The 13,838-nt window shown below is 41.8% G+C and overlaps 1 protein-coding gene across 1 annotated transcript in view; it reads right to left on the bottom strand.

The window, feature by feature from the left end:
* Positions 1-4,554: 4,554 nt before the first annotated feature.
* Positions 4,555-13,838, bottom strand: part of Lyplal1 (lysophospholipase like 1) — a 55,874-nt gene continuing 46,590 nt past the window's right edge. Inside the window, exons 4-5 of the mRNA XM_004670109.2 lie at positions 7,309-7,424; positions 4,555-6,559 (exon numbers count right to left, since the gene is read on the bottom strand). Coding sequence (XP_004670166.1) covers positions 6,320-6,559; positions 7,309-7,424 — 356 coding nt within the window. The 3' untranslated portion in view covers positions 4,555-6,319. The remainder of the gene's footprint in view (positions 6,560-7,308; positions 7,425-13,838) is intronic.

The raw sequence follows: 13,838 nt of genomic DNA, 5'->3' as shown, positions 1-13,838 counted from the left end.
AAAGTATGGCAGAAGCCTCCAGAATTTGTATATCAGGTAACCAATGTGTCAAATAGATCACTGGTTTCAACTGGACAAGCCAATAATGGAAAAGGAAAATTTGGGGTAAGGATAGTGAGGATAATGGGGAGAAAGAAAATGAAAACATGGAAGTTTTTTATTTACTCTTGTGTGTGCAAAGGCACACAAGTGGAAGTCGGAGGACAACTTCCAGTTGCCTGTGCTCTTTTTCCACCTTCTTTGAGACAGGGCCTCCCACTGCCGCAAGCACATGCCAGTCCAGCTGGCCCTCAAGCCTCCCACTCTGCAGGCATGGCCTCTCACTGTCAGGGGTATGGAGGTCACAGGTTCAGGAACCACTTTACACCTGCTTTACGTGGGGGCTAGGGGATTGAACTCAGGTGGGCAGGCTTTGCAAGCAAATGCCTTCAAACTACTGTGGTGGTTTGATTTAGGTGTCTCCCATAAATCTAGGTGTCCTTAATGCTAAGTCCCCAGCTGATGGTAATTTGGGAATTAAGGCCTCCTAAGGTAGCGTATTGTTGGGGGCCGGCCTATAGGTATTGTAGCCAGTTTCCTCTTGCCAGTGCTTGGCACACTCCCCTACTGTTGTCCAGCTGATGCTGTCCAGGGTGTTTCTCAACCTCTGCTCTCGCCATCATTTCCCCGCCATCAATGAGCTTCCCCTTGAGTCTGTAAGCCAAAATACACCTTTTTTTTTTTTCCCCCTATAAGCTGCTCTTGGTTGAGTGTTTTCTGCCAGCAATGCAAACTTGACTGACTGCAACAACTGCTGAGTCAACTTTCAGCCTTATTTTCTTTTAGGGTAAGGCCTCACTATATAGCCCAGGCTAGTTTTGAAGCAGCAGCAATCATCCAACCTCAGCTTTCTACATGCTGCAATTACAGGGGTCAACCATGACAACTGGTTTCATAGTGAACTTTAAATTCATGGACACTATGCTCTTAAAAGTTGGTAGTGGAAAAACTAAACAAAACAAAAAAGGCCACCAATTATGAATTAGTAAATTAACAAATAATTTAAAAAGTGAAGAGGCACATTATTTTGAAATAATCCCTAGGATAAACCTAAAACAAAGTGCAAAGGTATCATACATTCCCGCCACTTAGAAAAGATATTGAAGGGACAATGAATTAGACTGACAAAAACATGCTTTTTTTTTCTTTTTTCATTTGCATTTATGGGGGGATGTGTGCATGTGCATGTGAATATCCATGTTTGCTTGTGTTGGTGCAGGCATGTGGAGATGAGAGGTTGATGTTGGATGTCTTCCTCAATCACTCTCCACATTACTTTTTGAGACAGGGTCTCTCACTGAGCCGTAAGTTTACTGATTCTGCTAGACTAGCTAGTTAGCAAACCCTAGGGATCCTGTGTCCACCTCCTCAGTACACATACTAGCACCTGCTTTTTAAATGTGAGAGCTGGAGTTCTGAGCATTGGCACTCATTCCAAACACTTTACTCATAAAACCATCTTCTTAACCCCCCCAAATTAAGTTCAAATGGGCATGTTGTCCAAATTAAATTTCCTCAAAACAGGATGCCTATTATTCTTCAAAATCCATTCATTTTAATTCTAATATAAAAATAACATGGTTTCCACAATACAAAACAAGAAGTCAAAATAACATAAGACAATGCCCATAGCTACAGAACAGCATAAGTGCATTTGAAAATAATGTGTTATGTATTTAGAAAAGTGTAGTCGATATTTCAAATAAAATTTTCCACCTGTTTTCCAGAGTTGAAATATGAAAAAACAAAACAAAGTTTTGCAGGGGCTTTAAACAGATTTAAGGCTCATGGAAAATGGCAGTGAACATGTTGCAGACAGTATATGGTCTTTCTCATTTTCCATTATATTTTCTCTTAAAGAGGAGAAATGTGGCAGGCAATCATAGTCCAAGGTAAGAGGAGGTCCAAATGGCTTTCTAAGTGGAACTTTTGTTGATAACTCTCTTCTAGGAGAACCTCAATCTGCCTCACCCATGGGCCAAATTAGTAACTAGTATTAACATTCAACCCATACAGGCAGCCTTATAGTAGTTTGCTGTGGTTTGTGGCCCTTCCAGAATTCAGATCTTGGAATTTGAAGCCTTCCAGAATTCAGATCTTGGAATTTGAAGCCTAAGGTGATGGATTAGTGACCTTATAAAAAGTTGGAAGAAGTACTGCTCTGGTTTGGATGTCCCCACAATGTTCATGTTTGAACATTTGGTGCCCAGCTGGTGGTATTATTTTGGGAGGTTGTAGCACCTTAGTGAGGTGGGGTTTGGCTAGTGGAAGTGGGTCACAGGTGTGGATGAGGTTGGGCCTTGAGGATTATATTCCAACACTGTTTCCTGTCTGGTCTCTGATGCCTATTCCACGTAGACATTAGCAAGGGACCTCACACTCTTACAGCCCAAAGCCATTCTTTGCTACCATGCCTTCCCACTATGATGGACTGCATCCTCAAACCAGGAGTTACAATAAGCACCTATCTTTGTAAATTGCATCTTGAGTTGGGTATTTGGTCACAGCAATGAGAAAAGTAACTAATACAAGTATCTACTGCTTTTGATTATTACCCTCTGTTGTAGTCAGGTTTGTATTGGTAGCAGAAAACACCCAACCAAGAATAAATTGTGATAGCAAAGTTTTTATTTTTATTTTTTCCTTTTTGGCTTACAGATTCAAGGGGAAGCTCCATGATGGCAGGGATAAATGATGGCATGAACAGAGGGTGGATATCAACCCCTGGCCAATATCAGATGGAAACAGCAACAGGAGAGTATGCTAAACATTGACCAGGAGAAGCTGGCTATAATACCCATAAGCCTGTCCCCAATAATATACTGCCCCCAGGAGGCATTAATTCCCAAATTTCCATCAGCTGGGAACCTAGCATTCACAAGATTTAAGTTTATGGTTGACACCTGAATCAAACCAACACATTCTGCCCCTGGCCTAAACTGATAACCATATATGATATAAAATACAGTACATTTAGTCCAACTTTAAAAGCCCCATAGTTTTTATCAATCCCAATGATGTTCAAACACCCTCATAGTCCAAAGTCTTTTAAACTGAGCCCTAATACCAGAAAAAGAAAAATACAGAAAAAGAAAATAATAACAATGGCACAGAATAAACATTCATACTACAAAAGATGGCTTTGGATAGCAAAGAAATATTCAATCAATACAAGATTTAAACAGGGCAAACAATAAATTCTGTAGTTCCAAGTCCAACAACTCTCGTCAATGGCAAGTCTCCAGGTTTGATATTTCTAACCATTGACAATCTCTGGAGGTCCAATTCCACCCATCCAGCTAGGCTACTCACAATCCTGGAAAACTTCATCTAGTGAGGGCAGCTTTCCTTGGCAGCCATCCATAGTCCCTGAATTTCCACTGGGTCTCCACTGCAACTCATTCATCCTCATGACTCCAAAATACAAAACCATGTTGCAAATTTAATGACCCTCTCTTTTCTGCATTTGTTATATTACATAATAGCAGGTGGGCTACCAATATGTTAATCCAGGGGTGAATAAAGTAGGCTTTGAAGAGCAGAACACTCCTTTAGCATTCAGTCCCCTTCCAAAGAGTCGGCATTCCACATTCTTCCTGTTGTCTCAATGCAGATCAGCTGGCCCAATCTCAATGGCTGTAATACACATACAATTGCAGCTGAATGGACAGATGTTTTGACCCAAAGACTTTACTTCTGTGCCATATCCCTCTGCTCATACCAGTTCACTTCTATGCAACCTTGCACAAGTTCTCAGGACATGGGCATGACAGCAAACCTCTCACACAAACTGTGTCTAAGCCCAGTTCAGGAAAAGCTCTTTCTCACCCTCAGAAGCCAAACCTTAGTCCATAGTTCTTACTGCACTCAGATACCCCAACTCAACGAGAATAGTCCATCAAGCTGTACTTACAGCACTGCAAGGTTCTTTTTGGGTCAAGGTTTCAAATTCTTCAACATTCTTCTCAAAAATCACCTCCAATAGTCAAAAGCCACACAGTCAGGTTTCTAGCAGCAATGACCCCACTTCTGGTGCCAACTTGTGGATCTGGCTTTACAAGGGTACTGGAGAATAGAACCCAGGTCCTTACACTTTATATGTAGATACCTTAACTACTGAGAAATCTCTCCAGCCTGCTATATATCTCTTAATAATGAAATACAAGAGTCAGGTTTGGTGATACATACGTGTAACTCTGGAGCCACAGGCAGGAGGATGGGCAGCTTGAGGCCAGCCAGTGTGACTATGTCTCAAAAGGAAAGAAAAAGACAGTGAGTGATAATGAATGAGAGGGAGAGAAAAAAGAAAGAAGAGAGAAATGAAAAAAAGAAGAAGGAAGGAGGGAGGGTATACAGAATGAAGGTAAAGGTGAGGGCAAAAGCAAGTGTCTTGCAGTCTGTGGAAACGACAGAGCCCGCTGACAGACCTGCATTATGGAGCACGAACAAGAGTCCAGGAAGAAGCGAGCTACTACACATGAACTTGAAACTGTGTCACAAATATATCACCAAGGGTTCAAATTAGTCTTTTAAAAGTTTTAATTCTCTTTCAAAGATAGTTTAGCTTACAGTTATGTAACATATTATATGATAATTAAAAAGGGCAAAAGACTAGAAATCATGAAATGTTGTATTTTGGGTCTCACTAAGTCAGGCTAACCTGGAACTCACTCTGTAGTTCCACAGTGGCCTGAATTCAGAGTTCCTCCCACCTCTGTTTACAAGTGCTGGGATTAAAGGTGAGTACCACCATGTCCTGCCCAGCCCTGTCCAGCTCAGCCCAGCCCAGACCAGCCCAGACCAACCCAGCATTCTTCTTCTTCTTCCTCTTCTCATTCTTCTTCTTTTATAAAGTAGTAGACATTAATGGGGGACACCGATTGATCTCAAAGATGGAAAATGAAGAAGTAAATCTTTCTGACCATGACTCCCTTGTTAATGCCTGGAGTCTCTACCTAGTGCTGGTGGAAAAATCCACTCAAGCCTGTAAGACTCAGGGCTGAAGAGCAAGGCCAAGAGTCAAGTAAAGCAAACAGGCTTTACAGTGTTCACTGGGCAGAAGATAAGGGAAGTCCAGAGATCTAGAGATGATACTGACCACTACATGTTGGTGAGTACACTCTCTGAGGCTGGGAAAGGACCATCTACAAGTCAGGACTAAGCTACAGTATAAATCTGGAATATACCTCAATGTCCCATGTGGGCCAAAACAGGATGGATAATATTAAAGGCTTTGTCCTTCATAAATGACTTGCATCAATTATTGGTTCAAGTGAAAAAAAACCAACACAGAACAAGAACAAAAAATGTCCCTACCCCCAAACACATCATAATCACAGCCCTCAGATCACTGCTGTGTGACAGTTAATCTGTTGTCAAAATGGCAGCATGTAAGAGTCACCATGGAAACAAACCTCTGTCAGTGTCTGTCAGGGATTTTCTAGATTAGATTAACTGAGGTACCACCCTAACTGTGGCAGCATCATTGGGGTTCCAGATGAAATGAAAGGCAAAAGAAACTCAGCTGCAGCATTCTTAGCTCTCTGCTAGCGACTGTGGACTGAAAGTGACCAGCTGTCTCAAGCTCCTGCTGCCACACCTTCCCCACTGAAAGCATGGCCGAGCAGGGCGGCCACATGTTTGGGTAGTGGCAATCTAAGTACTGGGCTTGGACCTGGGTTAGTAAGCCTCAAGTTCTGCCCCTACTGATATACCTCCTCCAGCAAGGCTGTCCACTTCCCACATTTCTATCAGATGGATGGCTACTATGAGGCTTTATCACAAACACATGAGGGAGACATTTCACATTCAAAGCACAAGCCTTACTGAGTGCTGGGGAAAACTGGAGCTCCTGGAGTGGTCACACACTGCTGACTGGAAAGTGAAATGGCAAAAAACACATTGGGGAATGGCTGAGGCCTCTTCTTGTGCCTGTGTAGCTATGGTACAACCCAGTCATTCCATTCCTACTCAGTTGTCCAAGAGAAGTGATGAGATAGGTATAGAGGCTCACACAGTCACAACAGCCATCTTTGTGAACTAAGTATAGTACAGCCTTACAATGGAGCGCTGCTTAGCAGTAACATAGTGAACTACAATACAAGTAACAGGATGACTCACAAGACAGTTTTGTGAGAACAGGCAGAGGCCATTTGATTCTATTTAGAAAAAATAAGTAGACATAAATTTGAGCAAACTTGATTATTGATATAATAAGAAAAATAAAAAAGAAGGAAATAAAATAATGTGGATAAGATAAAAGATAGCAAATCCATCATCATCACTCGTTTTGTTTCTCAGTTTCTCTTGGTAGCTTTGAAAGAATCCAGGACTTCAGTTTCTCCAGCTCTATCTTGCTGAGTTCGTGGTAAACACCAGGAAGACTGTGAAATGTGGTGCTGACTCCTAGCAACTTCAACGTTGAGTTCGTCTCCTCGCCCCAAGAATGAAGAACTAATTCATCTGCAGTGCCATGGCACTGGAATAACTCAGGAAGCACACCACCACATTTCTCAATGGCCTAGAGACACAGATGGAAGACATTCCACGTCAGAAGTCAGAGGAGAAAAGTTTCAGTGTTCCCGAGGCTTCTGTAAGCACAGGAAGGAAGGGCTGCAGGGGACAGTTTGAAGTGTGCATGCACACTGGGGGCAGCCCTCCCCACTACTGCTGCTGACGCCATGGGGCTGGGGGCTGTGCCTGTGTTTCCTCTACTGAAGACTCTCCCCGGGGTGGCTAAAGCAAGAAATGCGGTTTCTAAGAACCCGAGTTATGTGGGAGACAAACCTCTTAACAGAAAGAAGTAAAATGGAGCTAAGGTACATGCAAGGGGAACTCATGTCCTGGCTTTGCTCTGTAGCTGTGTTCTCATTTCTTCAGGTAGTGAAGCTGCCACAGCACATTGCTCTGCAGTCACACACCGGGAGGCTGTCACAGTGCACTGCAGTGCGCTCACCGACTAGAAGGCTGCTGGACAGAAGCACTGGCTTCATCAATGAGATTCTGAGTGGCTCTTAACAAGCCAACCTGGCTACAGGCATCAACATTTTAATACAAAGGAAACATGTAAATTATACATGTACACACACACATGCACATTTTCACAGGGTACTTCCAGATATTGAAGACTACCTGAAATTAATCATTATGCCTCAATGGCCAGGGGTTGCCAGGGTGCCCAATTTACACTAACTCTGTATCGATTTTATTGCTTAATTATGAACTTTATTTTAGTCTCCATATGTCATAATTTTGAAGTCTGAAGCTTACCTGGTACACAGCAGATGCTTTATTCAGAAAACTAGAAAGCGCAAACACTCCCGCCACATCTTGGTGATTTCTATATGCTAAATGCATGGCCATGCAGCCTCCCATAGAAAATCCTCCTAAAGGAAGCCAAACAGTAAACAGAAAACATGTGGCATGTCAGAACAAGTCAAGTCAGGACAAGACAAGTCACTTGTATTTAAAAAATACCTGGAGACTTTGGAAGACACAGAGTGCTAGAAGGAAATGTGTCACTGATAGAGCTCAGGAAACAAGCCTGCTGAGTGAAGGACAGCCATCCCTGATGGAGTCCATGTGAGTTACCCAGGAAGCTGTACTTCCCCTCAACACCCCCCCCCCCCCAATAAACACGGCTATTCATGGAAAGTAGCCAACAGTGGTGTGAGCAGGCAGGGATCTAAGCTACTCAGTTTGACAAGAAGTACCCACCAGGGCAATGGTGGCACACAGCCTTGGTGGGTAATCAGTGGCTTTCTGATTGGCTAAGAGATCTGCTCAGTGGAAAGGAAGCCATATCTGGAACTGGGAGCCAGGTCAGAATCCTATGGAGACAAAGATTATGCTCTGCAATGTCAAGCTCCATCTAGTCTGACTAAAAGAGGGGAAACATCCATCAAACTCTAAATTAATAATACTTATCCTATTTAATCTATGCTGACTTCACTCTCCATTGGAGCATCTGAGTGTGTTTTTCAGAAGATAGCAAGACCCAAGAAAATAATCACCCCCCTTACATTTCAGCCAAGGCCCAGTTGAAACCACAGAGGAATTGGGGAGATCAGCAAGAGTGCAGCTTCCATGGTGAGCCTGACTAGGTAAAAACATGAGAACCATCCTTCAAGTCCTGCCTGCGATAAGCCCCAGTGAGGGTCTGTGTAAATTAGTAGGAATCTAGGTCTTCACTTTTAGTGAAATTACAGAGCCATGGTATGTGTTCTCTAGGCTTTCCACCAATCTTTTAAAATACAATATCAAAGGCTGGAGGGACGGCTTAGCAGTTAAGCGCTTGTCTGTGCAGCCTAAGGACCCGGTTCGATTTCCCAGCGTCCACATTAGTCAGATGCACAATGGGGCGCGCACATCTGGAGTTCATTTGCAGTGGCTGGAGGCCCTGGTGTGCCCATTCTCTCTCTCTTTCTGCCTCTTTCTCTCTCTGTCACTCTCAAATAAATGAAAATGAATACATAAATACAAGCTCAAAATTCACCTGTAAAATGGCAAAGTTTACAGCGATCGCAAACAGAAATGTACTTTTAGCTGAGGGATGAGAATCAACATGTATCAGATCACCTCTTCAGCTTTCCTGAAAGCCCATTTAGTTCTAAGTTCTCTGATCAAACACTGCAAACAAGAAATGACACCTCTGAAATGGTATGCGTGAAAGAGGGAGAAAGGAGTGGGAGTTTGAAGAGAAAGACATGGAAACAGATTGTGCTACAGGCATGCGCTAACTGACGTGTTAGTTGTCTTAACAGGAGACCCACAGCAAGGCTGAGTTCTCTGACAGAAGTCATCACAACAAAGCACACTAGAACTTTCCCTAGCATTTAATTCCTTGGTTTGATTTACTTAAGTGGATATTTATTAAACATAAAGTGCAAAGCCAGACATTCTATATACAGCCATTTCTGCTACTGACTTTAATGAAAGAACACAGAAACGTAAAATCCATGGGAAAACATAGAGACCCCTGTGTTGAGGATGGGGTCAGGCAATTAGGAGACAAACACTTACTGGGGAAATGAAATTAATGTAAACTCAAGTTTGAGAAAGACACGTCTGAAAGGAGACAGATTTATCATCAGGAGGCTCAGTTTTCTGGTGATGTGATTCAATATGAAAATAAAGTGTTAAGAATGTATGATGAAAGCTGGAGTGGGGTGTGCACACACCACTCCAGCGCTGAGGATGTGAAGGCAGAAGCGTCAGGTCACAGTGAGGAGGAAAAGAGAAAAGAAGCTGGTTGGGTGACCACAGTGTGCTGCAATCCAGTCATCCTTCCTCGGGCTTCTTAGAACATGCGAGACCTAGTCCCAGACCCAATAACAAAACCTCCTCACCTGTGTCTAGATCTCAAAAGCTCTTATTCCATAAATTAAATGTTTGGGAACATAGCTGTGTGGTAAGAGATTCAAAATTATGTATGTGTGTAAAGATGAGAAGTGAAAGTAGGGTGCAGATTTGAAAGGAGCACATCTAGTATAGCAGCCAGAGCAGGCTGCAGGAGCAAAGAAAAAAATGTTCTGAAAAATTCAAGAGCTTGAATTATGTTTGCCTCAAATGCAGATTATGATGATTTGAGATACAATTAATATGAATGAGAAACTACGTTTAAACTTTTTTAACAAATTTATTTAACTTTTAAATAACGGAGATCTGAATTCAAAGAGCCTGAATGATAAAGTTCTAGAATACCTGGACAACCCAGTGACTGAGGGGCAAAGCCCAATTCACATGAACTCAGTATTGTACAGAAAGGTAATTCTGAGGCTATGCTAATGGTCATTAAAAGATAAAATATACACAGTTTAAAATGATTTTAAGACCATAAAATTCTGCACAGTAAGTACCACTTAACACTTGGTTTTCACTGAGAAGGAAGCCTAGTCATTTTATGTGGCTTCAGTGCCCCCTGATAGGACTAACCTGACAAGAGAAAAGAACGAAGGCAAGCATCTGCCCACGCACTGGAATGTTTTTGCGAGCATATGTAGACAGCATTCTGCAGGCGCGCACCCTCACGTTACGGTGAAGAGAGACAGAGCAGTCTCGGTGTTCTGAGACGCAGGCCCTCAGCACGTGTAGTCCTGTGAGGTAATCTACAGCCTGCACTGGCTGCCTCTCACAGCCAAGCGCCTTCGCGTGGGATGCTGCTGTGAAAGGGGACTTTGTACGCTTTGCCCTAAAAGAATCTAACACAAAGGACTAACTATATGATACTATTTTCCATCTGAGTGTAAAATCTAATGTAAAATATACTGTTCAATAAGTAAACAGAAAGCAGTAAATTCATTATAGGTCATGGCTGAACTGGGTATTTATAGTTGCGGGTATGGTATTTAAACTGTTAAGAGGTAGCATTTCAACATACACTTAAGATTAACAAGCAGAATAAAACATGTTAAAATAATAAACTCGGCTTTACGAACTTCTTATATAAAATAAAACAGAAACAATCTATAAAAAAGCTATATTGGGAAAATTAAGATATTATATCAGAGAACAATGTCTAAGGAGAGCCCCAAGCGTGCTACCAAGTGACGATGACTTGGAAGGGTGATAGGGCCCTGCTGGCCACTCCACCCGGCCACAGCACCACTCTTCCCGCTGAGCCGCGGTAACGTCTGCAAGTGCCGGGAACGCGCGCACGGTGCTCACCACGCTGACGTGTCTATGTGTACACCCCCTCCCCACACCATGTGCAGGGTATACAAAATGTTTCTTTTTCTCTATCGAAAACCTCAAGCCTTGAAAGTCTTGGTACTTGTGATTGAAGCAAAGAGTGCCTCACCATTGCTCCCAGCTGAGGAGATTAGGCAGCTGAGGCCCTGTGATGCTAGGCTTCACCTTGGGAATTCTAGCTGTGTTTCACTTTAATTATATATATATGTATGTATGTATGTATGTATGTATGTATGTATGTGTGTATGTATATACATATACACACACATACACACACATATATATTTGCATGGAGAGAGAGAGAGGAAAGACAGAGAAATGGGTGCACTAAGGCCTCAAGCTGTTGAAAACAGACTTCAGATACATGTGCTACTTTGTGCTTCTGGCTATACATGGGTAATGGGGAAGTGAACCCAGGTCATTAGGCAGTGTAGGCAAGCACCTTAACCACTGAGTCATCTCTCCAGTTCCTCTTCACTTTATTTTTAATTTTAATCTCATTATAAACTTAAGTAATTTATATTCTCCAAAGCATTCTCTACAGAGAAACGAGTTAAAAATGTGAGTCATCCAGATTCTTACCACACATACATAATTTTGGTATGTTTTTGAATATTGATTTTAATAGCTAAACTCAAATTATGTATACATATAAGCATCATGTCATATATATATATATATATATATATATATACACACACACAACTTCCCATAGAATCATGCAATTAAAAAGAATCAAAATCTGCCAGGGGTAGTGGCGCACACCTTTAATCCCAGCACTCTCGAGGCTGAGGTAGAGGAGTGAAGCCAGCTTAAGACTACAGAGTGAATTCCAAGTCAGCCTGGGTTACAGCAAGACCCTACCACAAAACAAAACAAAACGAAATAAAAATCAAAATCTAGCATTTTAAACTGGATATACTCTGAATGCCCTTTATGAATAAAATATCTTCTTTTAACCCTTCATGATGGAGGGTTATCCATATGACTTATTCCCAGAAGCACATGCTCCCCCTGCTACAAAGGACTATCACGAGCTCATACCAAAATACTGACAGTCTGCTCACGTCATTTCTCAGGGACTCAACACCCTACACCAAAGTTAGACCTAAATTACAGAATTGTTTTCACTTAACAAATTATCACCACCTAGTGGACGTTATTGGACTCTGGTCATGGTACAAAGTTTTGGATTCACTCCAGGGACAAGGGTTCTAGTCTCCCTCCATCCTTATTAGGCATCACTTTCTGCATCTCAATCTCCTTAGTTATGGAAAGGGAATGATCATGTTCTATTATGTTTATTGCCTGTGATGCTCATGATATGTGAGCCAAGCCTTACAATTTCACACTACCTAAAGTAAAGACTGAGATACAACAGTCACACAAACTTCACAGCTAAAAAAAGCATCAACTAATTTATTAGCATTTCCATCATATATACTATCTCAGCATGCCAATGTATAGGGAGACATACCTTTCTTCACCTTCATTCCTCTTACTTTATACAGACACATACTAGAAGGAAATGGAGTTTTCAGGCAGACTATGCCAGAGAGGAAGATATACTGGCTATGACGCATTGCTGGAATTTTGCACACTAGGCACTTTCATTATGTTTAAGAAAGCCAGAAGGAACAATCTAATACTATTAATAATTTTCTCACCATATAGGATTTAACCCTGGTTCTACCACTCAATCAATCTTGTCAACTTTCAAAAAGTAATTTAAAATTTAACAATTTCATGTCTGTGTTTCTATGTTTTATCATGACTTTTATAGAACTGTGGGAGATACAAATATGCAAAAATACATAAATAATTTTCTCTTATAGTCTCCATGTTCAGAATAAGGAGTCATGAATGTTCACAGAGAAGAGTCTTGCATTGATTCATCTCCTGTGCATCTAATGTGGGATATTTTATATAATATTTTTACCCAGCTCCTCCTTTCTCAACAGCAGTTTACCAAGTATTTTCTACTAATAAAGCAACGTGTGTCCTTTGTACAAAACTTGGAAAACAAAGAATTTTTCCTAGCCTGCCCCAGAGCTTTCTTATGTCATGTGACTCACCCTGTCAGCGTCTTAGTGTGTCGGTCAGTCTGCCATGATCCCGCTCGCCTATCTGCTCTCTCTGCTCTCAACATTCATGGCTGCATGCTGGCAGCCCTCCTCTACATGCAGGCGCTACATCACTCACTCCACGTGTGACTTGGCAGTGCTGCAGTGGGTGCATGCCCAACTACTACTTCCTGTGAGAACCTGGCACGCCTCACTGTCTTCTACAAGGAACGTTTTCCTTCTTCACTTACTCAATTCTTTTTTGCAACCTATTTTATTTTTATTTATTTGACAGAGAAAAAGAGTGAGCAAGAGAGAGAGAGAGAGAGAGAGAAAGAATGGGCATACAAGGGCTTCCAGCCACGGCAAGCAACCTCCAGATGCATGTGCCACCGTGCACATCTGGCTCACTTGCTCAATTCTTACTGGTGCTGTAAGGTCACCTCCCCCATACAAAGCAGCTGCTAACTCCCAGAAATATCTACTGGGTTCTTTCTGCATTACTTGCGCCATACCTTCCATGTACTACTTCAGTTAAACTTGCCTTGCATTAGAACATGGGGCTCCAGTATCTATCCCATTAGACTTTCTCAGAGTTTTTGGACTCTAGCACTTCTGTTTTATTACCAATTTGGACAGAAAATTTGACACAAGTATCATTTCCAATTAAAGATGAAAAGACACTCTAGAGAAAGTGGATGATGGGATACAAAGAATTGTTCCTAACACCAGATTAAACATGAGAGCACAGAAAATATACAACAGAGCATGGGATCCCGCTTTCACCAGATACAGCCAGCATACTGACTGAGGCCGCAGTTATGACCTCAGAGGCATCAGCTCATTAGTGCCTATCATCTAATGCTTAATTAGCAACAACCTCGAGCATTTATTAAACAAAAGGAATAATGAGAACAATTTTATACCTAGTTCCTTCATTTTCTTCCTTTTAAATCTTAGGAGTTTATGGAGTATATGTGTGTGAATGTATATGCATGTGCACTTATATAAAATTGATAATTGTTTGAAATCTCAGGTGCATTTTCT

The sequence above is a fragment of the Jaculus jaculus genome, chromosome 1, assembly GCF_020740685.1.
Source record: "Jaculus jaculus isolate mJacJac1 chromosome 1, mJacJac1.mat.Y.cur, whole genome shotgun sequence".
NCBI classification, from domain to species: Eukaryota; Metazoa; Chordata; class Mammalia; order Rodentia; family Dipodidae; genus Jaculus; species Jaculus jaculus.
Note: the sequence above shows the minus strand (reverse complement) of the source record. Positions and strands in the feature narration are given on the sequence as shown.